General features: G+C 52.8%; 1 protein-coding gene across 2 annotated transcripts; it reads right to left on the reverse strand.

Moving 5' to 3' along the window:
* Positions 1-4,556: 4,556 nt before the first annotated feature.
* Positions 4,557-14,678, reverse strand: CCL17 (C-C motif chemokine ligand 17). Of its 2 annotated transcripts, none has more exons than XM_074315908.1 (5): positions 14,523-14,678; positions 8,098-8,225; positions 6,919-7,014; positions 5,406-5,523; positions 4,557-4,837 (listed from the first exon to the last, which is right to left on the reverse strand). In XM_074315908.1, the coding sequence occupies exons 3-5, from the start codon at positions 6,986-6,988 to the stop codon at positions 4,726-4,728; spliced, it is 300 nt and encodes a 99-aa protein (XP_074172009.1). In that variant the 5' UTR covers positions 6,989-7,014; positions 8,098-8,225; positions 14,523-14,678; the 3' UTR covers positions 4,557-4,725. The 2 variants fall into 2 exon arrangements, with proteins under 2 accessions (XP_074172009.1, XP_074172008.1); XM_074315907.1 differs by having other exon boundaries at positions 8,038-8,225.
* Between the last annotated feature and the right edge of the window lie 4,904 nt (positions 14,679-19,582).

Raw genomic sequence — 19,582 nt, forward strand, 5'->3', positions numbered from 1 at the left:
GTGAGTGGACAGTCTCTGAAAGGAGATTTCCTGAGTGGGCCTGACCTAAGAGTTGGTCCTTTAAGAGAACTGGAGATCGAGTTTCTCTTGCTGCCTTCTCCAGTTGCCGTGTTGTGAGAGGTCACAGGCAAGGAACCTCAAGCAACCCCTCGGAGCCGAGAGCAAACCCCGCTGACTGTCAAGGGAAAAAGGGGCCCTTGTCCCTACACCACGAGAACAGAAATCTGAACTGAATGACCACATGAGCTCAGAACAGGACCTGAGTTCCAGGAGAGCACAGCCCACTGAGACCCTGTGTGAGGGCCCAGCCTTGCTGTGCCTGGACGCTAGCCCTCAGGATCTGAGAGGATAAATGTCTGGTTTTAAGCCACTACATTTGTGGTAACTCATTGGGTAGCAGGAGGAAACTATGACAGCCCCAGACTAGGTTTAATGTTAATAGGTATTTATCGAGCTGCCTGGCAGGGCTGCTGTGAGTTGCTTCTGCAGTTGCCAAGATGAAGGGCAGAAATCTCTACCTGCAGATTGAGGACAGAAAACCCTGAGCCAAAGAGCTTCCTGGGAGGGGTTTAATAGAGCGCTGGGCAAACGGCACCCGCCCTTGCTGACCTGATCCTTGTTCTGGATCCCCACCACTGCTTGCAAAAAGGGTGACACTCCCTCCTGTCTGCTACTCCTGGCATGGTTAACGGTCCCTTGCAGGCAGCTGCTGGTCACTCCACAGGAGGGCTCAGATGGAGGCCAGTCAGCAGCACACAGCTGGCCTTGCAGCTCAGCACAGCGAATACACATGGGAGGGGACCGCCAGTCCTCACACCTTGTCACCGGAAGACAGCAGTTCTGAGGGGAGGTTTAAGGCAGAAACAGTCTCAGACACTACAGTTGAGGACACTGGGTGAGAGTGACATGCTGCCATCAATCACCTAGGGACCTCGAAAGGTCCAGGTGCCTGGACATTCTGAGTCAGTAGGCTGGAGGTCGGGCTGGGGAAATCTGAAGCTGGTAAACTTGACAGTCCTTTGCTTAGAACGTGGCCACATACAGATGGGACTTGTCCCTTCTCCCTGAAATCTCTCCAACGCAGTAAGTGGGGTGGCAGCAGAGGAAACCACACTTGCCTTGAGGTTAGGAGACAGCCGAAACAGAACCACAAGATGGTTGAAAGGGGGCTGAAGGCGGGGCTTTGGAGCTGGAGTGTGGAAGGGAGGCCAAGTGAGGTGACACCTGCTCCAGGCTGAGGACTCCCCTTGAGTTGCAAAATCATGCCCCCACCCCATTATAACAGGCTCCAAGTGCGCAGGCAGGCAGCGGGGCTGAAAGAAGAACCTCACAAGCCTCGTGTGCAGGAAGCACTCTGATTTGGGGGCAGGAGAAGAGAGGCATTGCTTTCTCCCCGTCCTCCAGCCAGCTGTCTGGTGGGGGCAAGGGAAGCTACACAGGGAACCATTAACCAGGTATGTCAAGGTGCGGCCAGGTGGGAACTTCCACACTATTGGGAGGATTCGTTTGGACAGTTACACCCTATAGTGTCAGTTTCAACTGTATATTAGAATCACCTGGTAGCTTCCAAAAAAAAAAAAACAAACACCTATGCCCAGGACCCCTCCTCTCCAAAGACCAGTTAAGTCTGTGTTTTGGAATAGAGCTTAGGGTGTCATCACGCTGCAAAGCTTCCCCAGGTAATCCTAAGTGTGTCCACAGTTGAGAACCACTGCCCTAGAGAAATCAATTCTTTTACACGTGCACCGGAAGACAAGCTGAAAATGTCAAGGCAGCACTATTTGTAATAGCAAGAGCCTGGAAATAAACCATATGGCCATTTACAAGAGGATGGATGAATGAATTGTGTTGACATATGGTGAAAAATGATAGGCTGTAGCTGTACACATCAACATGGAAGAACCTCACAGGACCTGGAGCCACAAAAGCAAGTCGCAGAAGAGTGTGTGTGTGAAATCTGTTATCTTTTTTTACATGAAGTTCAAAAGTTTAGAAACATTCAAGATGCATCAATTATTCATATATATTCATATATACATGTATAGTGTATATACACACATGTGACAAACTAAAGGAAATCAAGAAGAATGATAAAATTCAGGAACATAGTTGTCTCTGGAGGTTGATGGGAGGATGACGATAGGGAGGGTTCCGGAAATGGGACAACAGAGCATTTTTTAAGCTGGAGGATGTGTATACAGGTGTTTATTACCAGCTTGTATTTCTTATATATACATCATGTATTTTATACTTATGAAGCATTTCATTTTTTAAACTAGAAAAACCCACACATAAGACCCTGGATCTCCAGGAAAACGCCCGGGAACTAAGCCCCCACCTCCCTGACATGAGCCTGCAAGGGAGCCTCGCCTGGTGGCTCGTCCCATCACCTGCGTCTCCCACCCGCAGCCCCACTGTCATGCAGGGTGTCATGCGGGGTCTCAGCTCCTGCTCCCCGCATAAGAATGCAAGATATGGTGAGGCCAAAAAGGAACACCCACGGAGACATAGATAGGGGAGTCATACCACTACATTCTCGGTGGTGGCTGGGTTGGAGACACAGGAAGCAGGAGCCACACAATCTGCAACCTGCCGTCTGCTTTTCTGCCAACCAACCTCACTTGCCAACAGCAATCCGCCGTGCTAACTGCAACCCGTGCATCTCCGCAATCCGCGCTTGCTAGCTCAGCCACGGCAGTTATATTGGTGGCAAATGGCTAACCGGTAACAGCTGATGGCCAACTAGTCACAGCTGATGACCATCTACTACCCGAGCCAGCACCTTTCCACGTGAGGCCAAGAGCCTGGAAACTGCTCTCTGGGACTCTGCCCCCACACCCACCTGCCACCCCCCCCACCCCCGCCCCAACCCTTTCCAGTCCTCACAGCAGCTCCGCTTACTTGCGTTTATGGTATGGACTTCTGAGGGAGATCTCACCAATATGAAAACGTTCTGCTGCTTTTAAGACAATTTTGCAATGCGCTGCATGAAATGCATGTCCTGAATGTCTTGCCAGCTCTGGCCTGCAGGGTGAAGGGGCCACGCCCCAGCCCTTGCTCTCCTTCACTGTGGCAGGGGCTCATTCTCCCACCTCCATTTTTGAGATCATCCTTCCTCCACCCCTGGCCCAATGGACCCAGACAACATTTTTCCACAAAGAACTCAGACTGGGCTGTCCCCAGGACTCTGGGTCTGAGGCAGTTGTTTGAGGGAAATTCCTCGGGATCTGAGCAGGGGAAGAGCCCGACTGTGGCAGAGGGGCCCCTGGGGTCACAGAGAAGTCAGTTCATCGTCATCATCACCTTCATTATTATTATTACGGTTGTTTTATTCCTACTGCAAAGTGGCCTTGACAACAGGCCACAAGGGGGCAGCAGGAGGCAAAACTTTGCCTGAAAATAACTGCTGGTCCCCAAAACAATGCAGGTCACAGAATCCTAGGAAGAGAATGACCCAAGTCTCTGCCCGGAGAGAAGGGCCACGAGCCCACAGCCGGTCAGGAGAGTGAGGCAGAGCTAGAACCTGGAGACTGACTCCCCCTACACACTAGGGCTCCAGCCCTGAGCTGGGCCTGGACAGAGGGGGCTGAGAGTGATGAGCCATTACCTCCCCATCCTCATCCTTCTGAGCATGTGGGCTGTGGGGCCCCCAGGGTGGCCCACAGAGCTCCCCACTTATTGGACAGTACTGACAGAACCGCACAGGATTTGTCACAGTGACAAAAAGGGATTGTCACAGGGCAGGCTGCCCTACACTTCCTAAAAACTGGAGGAATCGGCAGGAAAGAGCTGGAGGAATCAGGAAAGGCTTCCTGGAGGCGGTTCTGGCTGACACTGGGTGGGATGTCTATGCTGGGAGGGTGAGGCAGGCTGACTGGAGCCAGAGATGAGGGCTGGGTGCAGTGGGAAGGGAAGCTGGCTCAGACCTCAGACAGCCTGGAAGCAGGCAGAGGACGTGGGCCCTGGAAGCCAGCCTGGGATTTGAGCTGGGAAAAGGAGGTGGGTCTCGCAAAGATTCTCTGGGCTGGCTGGACTGCAGTGTGTGGGAAGTGGGCAAGATAGGGAAGGGGCTGCAAGAACCCCCAGGCCAGGGAGCTCCCCAGTGCCTGGCGGAACCTCTACAAGGAAGGGGCCTGGAAACATTTGTGGAATTGGATCAATTGCTTAAGGGGAAGTGTGTCCTCAGCTCCTTGCAGGGCAAGGGATCACAGATGAGCACAAAGGCTAGTCTGGGAAGAGACTGGAGGACTTCAGGGGCAGACAAGATGGGAGAGAACCCGGATGACCCTTTCCAGAACCCCTTCCTGCCAGTGCAAGGCAGAGAGAAGGGTCTGCTGAGCCTCTTGTCCACCCCTGCCCTGTTTATCCCATGGACCACCTTAGCCCCACCCCTACCTGGGCCTTTCTCATCAGGCCGCCCCTCACTTGAGTGTGGCCTGCAGCCATGATCCCCTCTAAGCCTCAGTTCCCTTTCTGACCTGGACAGGGACACCAGATGTCCTCTGAGGGCCTTTTCAGTGTGACATCACGGACAGAGAGAACACGCTGACCCAGGCTGAGGGAGAGAGAGTTTAATCTGAGCCCTTTCACGCCATTGTTCCAGTTCAGAAAAGGAGACCTAGGATCCTCTTTGTCCTTGGAGGGCCTTCATTGGAACCAAGCAGCTGAGGTTTGGGGTAGCGAATACTGAGGCCTCCAGAAGTTTCCAAATGGTCCAGGGAGAAATCAGGACACATCACCACTTGACTTCTTGATGATTTTCAAGTGTTTCATTGCCTTCTTCACCCTCACGTCCTTGGGGTCTGAACAGATGGACTTGCCCTGAACAGTTAAAAACCTACACGGAAGGAGAAAACCATCAAGGGTGTCAGGGAGGGAAGGCCTGCTAGAGCCCTGGGACCAGCCTCACCTGCACTGACGGGGACCTGCTGAAGTCACACGGGGTTAGTGGGAAAGCTGGGACAGCAGACTGTGTCCTCAGTGATTCAGAACCCTCCCAGAGAGCCAGGGCTGCGGGACCTTCAGGCACCAACCTCAGATAGCCTAGCTCACCCACAGCCTGCTAGGGGCCTGGCGCCTGGAGCTCTGCTCAGACGGGCTCGGGCCCAGGCCAGGGGAAGAGACTACATGGGCTGCAATTGCCTGTGTGACATGGGGCTGTCCCATTTCTCTCAGGGTCTTGGTGTCCCATAAATCAATGAAGAGGGTGGACCTCATGGCCTAGGGGCCTTTTGGGCATTGCAGTGTGGGGTGCAGAAACTGCCCTGAGGAGCAAGACTGGGGTGGAGGGGACAACGAAGGCCCCATTCTCTCCTCTCCTCTCCCCAGTGGCCCTTCTGGGAGCTCCAGGGTCCTCTTTCTCCCACACTCAGCTCCCAGGAGCAGGGGGTCAGCGGCAGACTTACACAATGGCTTCCTTGGGACAGTCCTCTGAGGTCTTATACCAGTGCACCAGCCTTCTGAGAGGAACGGCTCCTTTGAAGTACTGCCCGCAACACTCCCTGCCCACATTGGTAGCTCGAACTACAGAGAAACAAACAGGAACAGATGTGTCTGTGAGGGGGGGGTACCTGGGTGGGTTTGTGGCTGTGGGGAGGGTCTGTCTGTGCTGGGTCTGTGTGCGCTGATGTATCTGTGGAGGGGAGTCCCCATGTGCATGTGTGTGTGTGTCCTCGTGTGTGTGTTTATGAGGTATAAGGCTGGGTCTGTGTTTTGGGGGGGTTGTGTCCGTTTCTGTGTGTTGTTGGGGGATTTGTGAGTGTGTTTCTATGTGGGGAGTATGTGAGGGGCCTGCCCATGTGTCTGTGTGTCGATGTGTACACATTCGTATGCATGAGTTCTCCATATGGACTTTGGGAAACCCTGGGTGTTTGCAGGTATGTACGTACATGTATCTGTGTGTGTCTGGGAGGGTTTGTATATGTCTGTTGTGAATGTGTGTCTTCATATGTCTATGTGTGAGTGTGTGTGAGTGCGTGTGTGTGCGTCTGTGTGTTTGGGGGAGTCGTGCATGCTTATTTACCGTATGTCTGTGTGTGTGCATGTCTGTGTACATCTGTGAGTGCACACTCAATACGAGCCCTGAACTGGCACATGTTTACTCTGGGCCAGCCTCTGGGCTGAACCTTTCACCGCAGCAGCTCACTGAGTCCTCACAGAACATCTGGAGACAGGTGCTATCACTACCCCATTTTACAGATGATAAAACGGAGGCCTGAGGTGTTGAGACACTTTCTTGGGGCTCAGTTTCCTCGTCTCTGCATGACGACAAATATCCAACACTTGCAAATAGGCAAACTGGTGACCTGTGGCTTTAGATAATACCACGCTAGCTGTTTTCTAAGAAGCCCTGATTGCCCTCTGACCATGTCTGGGCTGTGACCTGGTCTGACTCACAGCTGAGTGGCCCGCTGAGAAGGTAACCTCAGGGACTGTGGTTCTGTCGCCAAGCAGGTCACTCGCTGGCTTTGTGCCTGATTTCAGTCTTCCTTTCCCAACTGAATGTAAAAACCTCTTTTTTCATATCCTCTGAAAACCAATTCTCCTGCTTTTATGCTGATTCCCTCATGGTATGCAAGACCCATTCATAAAACAGATGCTCACCAATACTTTTGAGAATTGCTCACGTTCCACTGTCAAAACAGCCATAGTCACTGCCTCAAACCACTGCAGAGTGAGATGCGCGCACACTTTCTTCCTCGCCGAGCCCATCCCCAAGCTCTGGGGCGCCCTTAGCTTCTCCCGCGTCCTTGTCCTCCTCCTCGGCTTCGTCACTACTTTCCTCTGAATGCCTCCCTCAAAAATCCCATTGTCGCCTGCATCTCACATCTTTGTAAGAATAAGTGGGGTGCAAATAATACACACATATGTGTGTGTGGCTGCTGTGGCCTCAGCGCCTGCCCCCTCCTCTGCTCTCACCTGCATGGGTGTCCTGCAGAGAAACCGCCAGAAGAAGGGTGACCAGGAGAATCATCTTCAGTGGGGTCATGGTGCCGGGAATCCAGGAGAGGGTCTCTGCTCAGGGAAGACAGGGATGAGAGCCAAGTGTGGAAGTGACCTATTTAACCTCTTCGGGGACCTTGCCCCGCCTCCTGTCACCTCCTCCACCCCACATCCTTCCCTAGATAGTAAAGTTTGAAGAATTTGAGATGATTCGGTAGAAGTCCAGGCTTGGAATGTTTGTGGCTTTCCAGAGAATGGGCACTCAACGGGGGACAGAGGTGGGGTGTGTGTGTCCAGGGGCCCCAATGACACACTTCTCCTTTTGCAGGGCATATTTCTTGGTTCCTCTATTACTAGAACAGAAAAGCCTCCAACTTAAACTGGGTTCATCCCCGTTCAGAAGCTGGGGAGCCTCCTTTGTGCGTGACGCCCTGGCTCATGTTGGGGACAGCCAAGCAGGGGCCAAGAGAGGCTCTTCATCTGGGCCAGGCAGGGTTCAGGGTGCAGGAAGGTCTCCCCAGGGCTGGCGAGCTGCACGGCACACAGGTGTCTCTCTGCAGGGGGGGTGCAAGCTCCACCTCATTCTGAGAAAGCCCTGACGCCCAGACAACTTTGGTTGTGGGTCGTTCCCCAAATTCAAGTTCACGGTCTTCCTCTGAACCACAGAAGGCCAGAAGCAGAACAGTGTGAATCACCATTTAGTCCGAATTTGCACTTGGATAGATTGGAAAGCCACATTCCCACAAATGTGGCGTCTCACACGAGGCTGAAGAACAGAAGGAAAGGACCCACGAGTGAGGATGATGCCTCTGGCTCCCAGCAGAGCCAAGTCCGCATCACACACGCAGTCAGAGTCCAGCCCGAACCAGATCCTGCGCAGACGCTCCAGGAACCCAGGGGCCACAGCATCACTGCATCAGGTCAGCCCTCTGGTCACCAGAGAAAATGGCCGATCGTGTGTTTCGAGCTCCCCTGGACCGAGCATGAGGGTCCCTTAACTATGTGAAAGTGCAGGGCAGCCTCTAAGTAAGGTGGCCCAGGGCTTTGATTCTGATTGCGGGACTTAGGCCTGGCTCCACCATGTCCCTGAGTTACCTGGGGCAGCTCGGAATGACGGCCCCTGCAACATGGTTTCAGGTGCATTTGCCCTCTCACCGTCAGCTGTGTGCTCATTAGTAAATGTGCATTTCCAGCGATGATGGCAATAGTAGGGGGTGTTTGCTGGTGCCGGACTCTACCAGGAACGCTGCTCAGACAGAACCTCATCCGTCCTCATGGTGAACCTGCAAGAGGAAACGGTGACACCGACACTGGACTAGACCATAAGAAGGAAAGGCTAGATGCTTCTCCTCCTCCCCCAGGGCCACCTTGGGAGGCTAAGGCTGCTTCAGTTCCTGGGGATGGGGCGTCCCCTTGTCTATGGCAGAACCTCCTCGTAGGCGGGATCCTCTGTCACGGTCTCACTGTGTGACCCTGGGCAGTTCACAGACCCTCTCTGGGCCTCAGTTTCATCACCTGTAGAGGGACATTTGGACTGTCCGAGGGTAAATCTGAGAAAGATGGGGTCCTCTTTAGAGGACCTCACATGAACATTTCTCTGCTTTTCTTAGGGTCACATCACCTGCCAGAGACCCCTAAGTCTGCCCACTTCTCAAGCCACAGTCTGGGTCCCTGTCCCCCTGCCCCTCTGGCTGGGCCATGCCTCCTGTCCCCAGAGGAGGCTTCCATTTGCACGTGCACTGGAGAGGAGAGGAGGAGAGTGGGGTCTCCCTGCTTGTGCTTATGTTTGACTCCAGCTTCCTGCAGAAGTGGGGGGTGGCAACCTCCATCTCCAACAGAGGAACACCCAGTAGTCCCCAACCTAGTGACTCAGAGGAGTCTGGGCTGGGCTGGGGAAGGGGTGCTGGTGCCCTGGTGACCCTGGCTGGGGAGAGGGAAGCTCTGACCTGGAGACAGAGCCTTGGGCCCAGAGGAAACACCAAAGCCCAGAGGCACATGGGGAAGGCCCGGGTCCTAGGAGGAGACCGAGGCAGTGTGTCTCTGCTGATGCTCCCCTCTCAGGTGGAAAGGCTCCTGACCTCTCTGCTCTCCATGGCCTCTGCCCAGTGGCTGCTGCCCACTGCGTGTGGCTTCTCCACCTGCGACAGCCACTGCCCCCTCACCCCCACCGAATGTTCTGGGCCAGACAACAGGGGACTGTTCCGATGATGAGTAGCAGTTTGTTAACGGCGAGGCCCCAGCCCCCACTTCTGGGGAAACTCCCTGAGTGGGTTTCCAGTCCCCGTTGTTCTGCAACAGACTCAAAACTTTTCTCTGGAAGGACCCAAATTCCCCAGCCCCTTCTAAGGAATGGGTGAAAACAACAGGAGCAGAGGGTCTGCACTAGCTCTGGGCTGCTGCAGGCTGTCTGGCAGGGGAGGGAGGGGGAACAAAGCAGCAAGTGTGCCAGTGAGCACCTGTTGTGTGCTCCTAGCTGTGCCAGGAACGGTGGGCGGGCAGAGGCCAGACGCAGCCCCCGGCCCTAGGGGGCGTTTGAAGCTGGTGGGGCTGGAGGAACAAGGCCTGGCCCCACATGGGGATGTACAGGTGAGCTAAAAGGCCATGGGGCCCAGGGCAGGGAGACATTGCTTCTGGCCAACTTGGAAGGCTGCATGGAGGAGGAAGCCAGTGAGCTTGGCCTTGTGCGTGGGAAGAGTCAAACCAAGAAAAGGAGGGACAGGCATTCCACATGAGGAAAGTGCTTAGCAAAGGTGCAGAGGAGGGAATGTGCAGAGATCAAGGAAGGAACACCGGTGGGCAAAATGGCCCGGAGGTAACACTGAGAGAGCAAGCTCCGTGAGGACAGGGGCACGTCTGCTTTGCCCAGAACCATGGGTATCCCCAGCGCCAAGCGCAGTGCCTGGCTCACAGTGGGCTTTCCATGAGGCTTGACTAAGTGAATACAGGACCAAAGGACAAGGAGGTGAGATGAGCAGGTGCCTGGGAGAAACTGTCGAGGGCTGAGCACACCTTTTGGCCTTACTTGGGAGGCCACAGAGACCAGGGACATTTCTGTGGTGGTTTCCTCACCAAAGATTAACTGACTTATTCCTCTTTGGTTCTTCCAGCTATGAAATAGATTCCACGGGACCTTCCAGATGGAGTGTCCTGGAGTCTGGGCCTTTGATAAGGGCCTCAGGAGACCTTTACGGTGCCGTGAGGATTCTAAGGCTCGGAGGTCTGTCACAGGAATCAGGAATGCTCCCTGGAGGAGGCGGCAGTGAGGCAGACCTCTACAAAGCGGTAACAGGGCACTCCTGCCAGAGGAAAGGCAAGGGCACAGGATGAGCAGCAGGCCAGACAGGGACCAGTTAGGAGACCAGAGTCAAAGAAGAATTGGGTCTGAGTGGGAGGAAGCGACGACAACTCCCTGTCTGAACACCGCTGACTCAAACTGGCCCCACACTCTGCCTATGCACCTGCCACGCCTTCTGCTCCAGCCCCAAGACTGTTGCCACGGGGAGTCCCCTCGGGGTAAAACCAGCTGAAAGTGTTCAACACCCTCACCTCCCCACCCCGCTTTAGCCTGAAGGGTTGAACCAGCTGAATCCTGGGTCCTTCAGCCTGAAAGAGAGGAAAGTAGGGAGGATTCCTGCCCTACCCCTGGCTCTGCTGTGGGCCGGGGCTGTCACAACAGCCAAGAACTTAGCCCCAGGCTCAGAGGTCGGGATAGGTTGATGGGGTGGAGGCTCTTCATTATCTTCAAGTTGCACGTGACAGCTGTCACTGGAGTGGCAGCTGAGGCTCCAGGAGGTGCAATGACTCGCTCAGGTTCTCAGAGCATCTCGATCAGGATCTAGTCTTTATTCACTCAGCTCCATCCATCCTTTAGCTGTCGCTAAAGCCACATTCATCCTGCCCTCCCCATGGGGGCTGAGAGGTGAAGGTCCCAAATGTTATCTCAATGCCCCCATCTGAAAATATGCCCCACTCCCCTGTCCCAAGGGCCTGCCGTGCTCACTGATGTGTCAAACGTTCCTGACAGCTGGTCGGTCTCCTTGACTCCTCAGGTCAGATACACAAGGGTCATCCCTCACTTTCCACGTTCGATCGGCAAGACCTGTTGACTCGACCACCTCGATGTGTTTTGAATCCATCTCCTCCTCACCATCCCCATGGCCACCCCCTTCATCCCTCTGCCGGACCACCTCCCTACACTCCTCTCTCAGCTTCACGGCTTGTCCCTTTAGTCTGTTCTCCTCACTAAAGCTCAGTCATCTTCCCGAAACACAAATCTGAGCAAGGCTCCTCCCTCTCAAAATCCTTCAGTGCCTCCCCATTGCTCTGAGAACGAAGTCCAGATTTCTGCCGACTTCTCCAGCCTCAATTTTTGCCTCCCACCCCACCACCGACCCCGTCACTTTGTTCTAGCCACGTCAACCTTCTTTTAGTTCCTGGGAAATGCTAGGCTCTCACTGACACCCAAGCCTTTGGGCAGGCTGTTCCTCCTGCCTAGAACACTCTCTCCTTGCTCGCGCACACCCCACTTCCTTTCACTCCTACCCTTTTTTAGATCGCAATTTAAACCCTCACTTCCTTCCTTCAGCCCCCACTTTCCTCTGTGTCCTCACAGGTCACTAACTTCCCCATCATGCTCACTTCACATTGCATTGTGATTATTGGTTTATTGCTGTGCCCTCCTGGAAAATAGGATCTCTTTTGTGCTCCAACTTGTACCTCCAGGAATTTGCACTTAGTAGGTGCTCAATCAAATATTTTTTATTGAATGGATGACAAGGTGGGTGGTTGGGTGAATGGGTGGATGGATGAATGGATGAATGGATAGATGGAAGGATGAGTGAATGGTGGATGGATGAATAGAAAGATGGATGGAAGGATAGGTGAATGGGTTAATGAATGATGGACACTTATAAATTTCTGAACTACAACATGGGCCCAACTTGCATTCCATCCCAGAGGCTCCTTCACTCCAGAACAAATTATTTTTGACCCAGTGTGTCCTACCAGTTCATGAGACACACTTGAATCCTCCTGTCATGAATGAGGCAGAACTCAACCAAGGCACTCTGACTCCTTTTCCATCCAGTTTACAACTTCCTTGTGGGTTGTGGCCATTTCTGCCTTCTACCAAACCTGAATTGCTTCAACTGTGGCTTTGATCTCATTCCTTCTTCATCTGCAAGAGGCCTGCTGCCCTCAGTTACACTCCCACCCGACTGGCTCTTGATGCCCTCCCATCCCGTGGTCCCCTTCCCCTCTGCTCATGGCGACATGACCCTGTCTCTCTGCTCCCATAAAACCTCTCTTGAACCCCATCACCCCCCCTCCTAACACCCAACATGTCCCCTTCCTATTTCTCCTTTCATTCATGACCAAACTTCTCCGATATGTGGTCTACACCTCCCACTTCTATTTCCTCTCTGCCCACTTGTGATTTAACTGTTAGAAGTGTGGTTTCTGGCCCTGACACTCTAGGGACACACTCTCGCTGGGCCATTCCAAACCCTGACAGCCACCACCTGAACTTGTCATCCCCTCACAAAAAGCACGATGGGGCAGTGGTTACCAGCCGACGCTCTGGAAGCATCGTCTGCAGCCCTCCCCAGTCCCTCGCTGGTTGTGTGACTAAGGACCAGTCTATGCACCTCACTGTCTTCATATGTAAAATGGGTGTGTTGATAAATGTCCCCTCATGGCATTGCTGAGAGATTTAGCTAAGATAATGTCTATAAAATTCCTGGTTTCCAGCTGGTTCAGTGAATCTCCCTGTCATCACTGGGACCATTTCTTTTCTTGACATTCCTCGCCCAGGGATTCGGGATATGGTTTTCCCCCCGAGTGAGTGCTCTGTGGGTTTCTCTTCTCAGAAACATCCCTGAGCTCTCACCACGGGCTGGGTAGGGTTCTCCGTTGTTACATCTATGAGTCTACAGTGTCCTCACAACAGCCCTAGGAGGTAAGAAGTGTTATCCACATTTTACAGATGAGGAAACTGGGGGCCAATCATAGTGGTTACAAAACTGGTCCAAGGACACACAGAGCTAGTAAGTGGCAGAAGCATGCCTGGGCTATGTCCCAGGATTTGTTTGCACCTCCAGCAACCTTCTCCCTCCCTGAATCATCCACTCAGGCCTTTGACCTCAGGATGGACGCTTCCTAAATCTGTCCCCTGCCCCAACTAGGGACTGATCGAACACACCCACCTGGGCCCTGCCTTATCCTTTGACCATTTCTCGCCGGCTCTGTCAGATGCCTTAGCTCTCTCTGCTTCTCTGTCCAGCCAGCTCTGTGTGGATATGTCACCCACACTGAACTGTGGGTTCCTGAGGAGCAGAAATCTGTTCCCTTGTGATTCACTCGGCCCCAAGAACAACAAAGGCAGAACCGACCAAGTTCCCTCTCATCCAACTTCCCTTTTTTCTGTCCAGACCAGCGTCATTCCCCACCTACTCGTCTGCTCCCCTGGTCTGGAACTTTGTCCTTGACTCACTCTTGCCCTCCAGCCCCCTCAGCGCACCAGGCTCAGCGTCTGCTCAGCGATGTCTTCAGGTGATGCTCAGCTTCCTTACTTCCCCCTCATTCCCACTGACTCAACCCAAATCCTTCACACCCAGACAGTATCGACAATTTCCAGGTCTGTTTCCTCTTCTCTGGTGCCTCCGGACCCCATCCAGCCTGCATGCCTGTGTCTGATGGGTCTCTCGCAAGGGCTGCTCTCACTACCTACGGCCCTCCTCAAGAACTGTCAATGATCTCCTGCTTCCTTCCCCCTCCACATGAAACTCTTCAGGCCAATAGTTAAGCCCTACCATCAATCTGGGCCATCCCTCCCTCTCCAGTCTCATCTTGCAGCTCCCCAAAGTTCAACTTCCGTAAGGATCCATGTGGTCCCTCACTGTGTGACTTGGTTTGCTCCTCCTGTCCTTTTTTTTTTCTGGATTACCCACCCCTCAATCCAAATGCTATCCATGTCTCATATATGACATGCTATGAAAAATTAGGCAAGGGGGTCACCGTGGAGCCGAAGGCTCAGGGGCAGACCCTCAGTCGGGTAACTGTCCGTGAATTCAGCTCTGCCATCAATGAGTTGTGAGACTTTGAGCAATTCACTTCACTCTGAGCCTCAGTTGCCACATCTGCAAAATGAAAATAATAATCGAAACTACATTAAAAGGCTTTGTTTGGTTCACAGCAACTGCCTTAGAACCTATATCTGGCAAATAGTACGTGTTCCTGACTTGAAATGTCATCCATATGCCCACGACTCCCAGATTTCTCTCACCAATTATAGACGTGTACGCCAGCTGCCTACTCAACGTGTGGAACAGGTGTCACACCCACCAAATCCCAGGCTGAATCCTGATTCCCGCCCACCCCACCAAGTAGGCTCCTCCCCCGTTCTTTGCCAGCCCCTTCTTTCCGGTTACTTGAGCCAGAAACCGGGGTGCCATCCTTGACGCCTCTTTCTCCCACCCCCACTTCCCATCTGTCAGGCGATCTCCCAGCTCTGCCTTTAGAATTCACCCAGAGCCCGTTATCTCGCCCCTGGATTCCTACGCTGTCCCCTGGTGTCCCCTTACCTCCATCCTTGAACCCTGCAGTCTCTTCTCAGCATAGTGGCTTCAGGGAGTGGGAGTGTCCTCCGTTCAGAATGTTCCTGTCCTTCTCCATCCTGCTCAGAGGAAAAGCCATGGGGGCTTGTGTGTTCTGCACCTCCCCCCCCCTTGCTTACTCTGCCCCAACCACACTGGCCCCCTGCTGTGTTCCAACCATGCTAGATACTTTCTCCTTAGGATATTGGCACAGACTGTCCTGTCAGCATGGAATGTTCTTTCCCTAGATACCTGCGTGACTCACTCCTTCATCTCCTTCAAATCTTTGTTTAAATGTCACCTTTCAATGAAACCTACCCTATTTAGAAATTGCAACCCACCCCCACCTCTTCCTTGGCTCTAATTTTTTTTCTTTTTTGCTGTAATACTTACCACCCTCTAATACACTTGCTCATTATGCCTGCTGTTTGTTGCTTGTCTCCCACTTGTACCCTCCCAACCTCCACCTCCACAGGAACGTAAGTCCATGGGACAGAGGCCTTTGTCTCTTTTGTTCAATGAAGTATAACCCGTGGCACACGGTAGATCCACTATCGATACTTGTTGAATTCAGTGAGTAGATGAATCAATGGCCGACATTGTTCCTGAAGCCGAGTCTGTAAACACTTCTCACTGAGTCTCACTCTTACCCAAGGACGTGTCTCAATCTTTCTCTTGCCTGGACTTCAGGACTTCATCTGGGCTCCCACTGCGGCCCGATAAGTCAGTTCCTTTAATTCACTGCTGGAATCCAACTCCATCTTTCCCGGGAGCGTTTTCTCCAAGTTATTTCATAAGCAAGTCTTTGGCCTCCCAATGGCCCTGGGACAACTCAGGGCTGCACTGCCAAGTGACCGATTCAAGGCTCAGCCCCTCAGGGTGCAATGACAGACCCTTCCTTTAGAAGTCAGAAATCTGCTGTAGCCTGCCTGGGGGCATCCTGCCAGCCAACGCGGACACTGTTCTCCCAGAGGGTTTGTTCAGCACCAGGGTCAGCACTAAGAGCCTGGCCTCTGGAAAGTACGTGGCACCCTTTCTAAGGCTTGGGGACCGCTGTAATCCAGGGTCTCAGCTCCCACTCCCTGCACAAGAACGCAGGATATGGTGAGGCCAAAAAGAATACCCACGGAGCCATAGATAGAGGAGTCATACCACTATACTCTCGCTGGCGGCTGGGTTGGAGACACAGGAAGCAGGAGCCACACAATGTGCAAGCCATAGTCTGCTTCTCTACCAACCAACCAACCAACCAACCCACTAGCTCAGCCACGGCAGTTATATTGGTGGCAAATGGCTAACCGGTAACAGCTGATGGCCAACTAATCACAGCGGATGGCCATCTACTAAGCGAGCCAGCACCTTTCCATGAGGCCGAGAGCCTGCAAACTGCTCTCCGGGACTCTGTCCCCACAATCTCCCAGCATTCCTGTCCCACCTCAAGAGAAAAGCCAGCTGCATTTGGTGATTTGACATGTGGCACAGTCCGACCAGGATCATGGCTTTCCCCTGAGGCAGTGGCTGAGGATGCAGAGGGAGTGTGCCTGATTCTGAGCAGGGTCCAGACCTGGGACCATGAGCCCCAGGGGAGGCTGAAGCCCTTTTCTCTTTCCAGACAGAAGCCAGTACTTCAGCCGCCTCTGGGCTCAGAGCCGGCCGGGTGGTGGCTTGTCCTTCCACACTTGGGGGCTTCCTAAAGCCCACTTGTCTTATTGTATATAGGGTCCTCCCTCCTTTCTGCCTTGCCTGGGCTCCTTTACCTCTCCTGACTCATTGTTTTCCTTTTTTTCAATGAAACTAAAACTATCTAATCTAGCTCTAAAAATAATTTGGTGTTTTTATTGGGATCACATTGAATGTATAGATTGAATTAGGGAGCCGGTCATCTTTCCCCTCCATTTCCCATCTGCTCCTTGAAGTCTTTCTGGCACATCTGTGGGGACAGAGCCAGGAGTGCAGTTTCCAGGCTCTCAGCCTCACGTGGAAAGGTGCTGGCTCAGGTAGTAAATGGCCATCAACTGTGATCAGATGGCTATCAGCTATGGCTAGTTGGCCATCAGCTGTAACCAGTGAGCCATTGGCCACTAATATAATTGCAGTGGCTACGCTAGCAGTGGATTGTGACTGAGCTAGCAAGCGCGGATTGCAGTTAGCAAGTGAGGTTGGTTGGCAGAGAAGCGGACGGCAGGTTGCGGGTCTTGTGGCTCCTGCGTCCTGTGTCTCCAACCCAGCCACCAGCGAGACTATAGTGGTATGACTCCTCTATCCATGGCTCCGTGGGTGTTCCTTTTTGGCTTCACCATATCCTGAGTCTTTGTGTGGAGAGTGGGACTAGAGACCCCACATAACACCCTGCATGACACATGGCACAGTGAGCAATGTATGGTGTCGGCCGAAACTCTCCGAAAGGTAATGGAGCAGTTTATACGTATGAACACTCAGTCTCAGGAAGACCAAGAGGAGCAGCTGTTGGAGAGCTGGACCCCCGTGGAGGGGTGAGAAGATGTGGACGGTTCTCCAACCATCATAGGCCGGAGAAAGCAAAGGTTATTGCGACCTTGTGGGCTGGGAAGTGCTTGCTGAGTCAGCCCAAGTCGGGGGCTTGTAGTCCCAGGAGCAAATGCTTGCTGAGTCCTTGGTGGAGGATGCGGGTGAGGTCAAGGTCGTCCCTCACCCCCAGGTTGGGGAGGACTTGGAGCCCTCGCCCTGTGGAGAGGGCATACGTTGTGGAGCCGGTGCACAGCCCTGGTGAATGACTGTGGACTATGGGATATTGCCTTGCATCCCTTATTTGATGGACCACTTGACTGCTTGGGAACATACCACCTTGCAGTGGAACTGGTGGGTGTTTACTTCCTGTGTCTTGACCGGCCGCCTTCAAGAACATGTAAGCACCTTGGCTGTGAGCCACTATTGTCCCAGCACGGTGCCCTGAGAGCCCTGGCTGTGTCCAGGAAGTCTGGCTGCACCCAGAGAGAGTGGCAGTGCCCTGAGAAACCCTGGCTGTGCCCAGGATATTGCATTCACCTCCAGGCTCCTCGCCCAGGGCCCCTTGCAGAAGACATTTGTCGCGTAGATTGTGAGGCAAGACCCTGTAGGGGTGGAGTGTGGGGACAGAGACAGGAGTGCAGTTTCCAGGCTCTTGGCCTCACATGGAAAGGTGCTGGCTCGGGTAATAAATGGCCATCAACTGTGATCAGATGGCTATTAGCTGTGACTAGTTGGCCGTCAGCTGTAACCAGTAAGCCATTGGCCACTAATGTAACTGCCGTGGCTACGCTAGCAGCGGATTATAGCTGGTGGGTGAGGATTGCAGTTAGCAAGTGATGTTGGTTGGCAGGGAAGCGGAAGGCAGGTTGCGGATCATGTGGCTCCTGCTTCCTGTGTCTCCAACCCAGCCGCCAGTGAGACTATAGTGGTATGACTCCCCTATCCATGGCTCTGTGGGTGTTCCTTTTTGGCCTCACTGTACCCTTGTGCGGGGAGCGGGACTAGAGACCTCGCATGATACCCTGCACGACACCATCCTGCCCCAGCCAATGCCTCCTAATTCCTGCCCTCCCCGTGGGCTGCAGGCTGGGGAGCGGGGTAATTCGCTCTCTCCATTGTCGTTATGGGTTGAGTTCATTATGAATGTGCTTCCAGGGGACATAGGCATAGAGTGGGAGCATGAGGGCAAAGAAGGGACAGAAGCCTAGCAAAGGTGTGACCTCACGCAAAGTCCCAGGAGGGCAGCTTCCACCTGACCAAACCAGGGCTCCAGAGTGTGAGTAAAGAAGTGAAAACAGCTGAAGGGAGTGGGGCTCTGGGAGGGGCAGCAGCATCGTTAAGCACACACATGTACCCCCCCACCGGGTTAAGAGGGAAATATTACTCCCCACTGAAGCCCCACTGCCTCTCCTAGTCCATCCCTCTATGGACGAAAGGAAACTGAATTGGGCATCCATTAGTCCCATGTATTTATTCATAACTTACTAACGAATGTGTGTTATGTCCTTAAACAATATATAGCAGTGTTTATATTGTTTTATGTTAATACTATCATATTGTGTCTGTACCTCCACATCTTACAGTGTTGAACTTGAGAGCCATGTGTGTTGACAGGTGACAACGTATTTCTTTTCACTGTGGTAAGCTATTCCATAGCTTATTTATACTATAGCTTATTTATATTAAATAGTTATTTGTACTAAATAACTATTTAGTATATAGTTCTAATAAGATATAACTATATAGGTATAACTATACCACAATTTACCAAAAAAAAATGTGGAGTCACGGGAGTCGGACTGCCTACAGGCTTAGTCACTTACTAGCTATATAACTTTGGGTAAATTCCTTAATCTCGCTTTGCCTTGGCACTTTAATCTGGAAAATAGGGCTTGTATTGCTAGGACCTACCTTAGAGTTGGAACTGGGATTAAATGAGAAAATTAATTCAAAGGTTCACAGTGGTGTGTGACAGGGACAGTGACCTTCACAAGAATAGGGCCACTGTCCCAGGGCTGCTAGATTGCCCCTCCACCTGCTCACTCCTCTGGGGAGTTTGGGCGACAATTAGAACCTTGACCCAATCCAGGCTTCTTGGGGATCCTAGCTGAGCCTGGGGGAGCAATTTCTTGACCAGGATGGTGGAGGGTCAGAGGGGTTCTGGAGTGACTTGGACACATCTTCAAATGGCCACTTTCAGTCTCTGACATCCCGTTGAGGCAAGTAAATATTTTTCACCAGGAAATGCCTTGAAATGCAGCTCCCCACGTGGGTAGGTGGGCTTTCCATAAATCAGAAAAGCGGTGTGGGGACAGAGTCCCAGAGAGCAGTTTCCAGGCTCTTGGCCTCATGTGACAAGGTGCTGGCTCGGGTAGTAGATGGCCATCAGCTGTAACTAGTTGGCCATCAGTTGTAACCAGTTAGTCATTGGCCACTGATGTAACTGCCGTGGCTGAGCTAGCAAGGGTGGATTGCAGTTAGCAAGGGGTTGGTTGGTTGGTTGGCAGAAAAGTGGATGGCGGGCTGTGGCTAGCAAATTGGGTTAGCAAGCAGATTACACT

Source organism: Rhinolophus sinicus, linkage group LG11, assembly GCF_036562045.2.
Source record: "Rhinolophus sinicus isolate RSC01 linkage group LG11, ASM3656204v1, whole genome shotgun sequence".
NCBI lineage: Eukaryota > Metazoa > Chordata > Mammalia > Chiroptera > Rhinolophidae > Rhinolophus > Rhinolophus sinicus.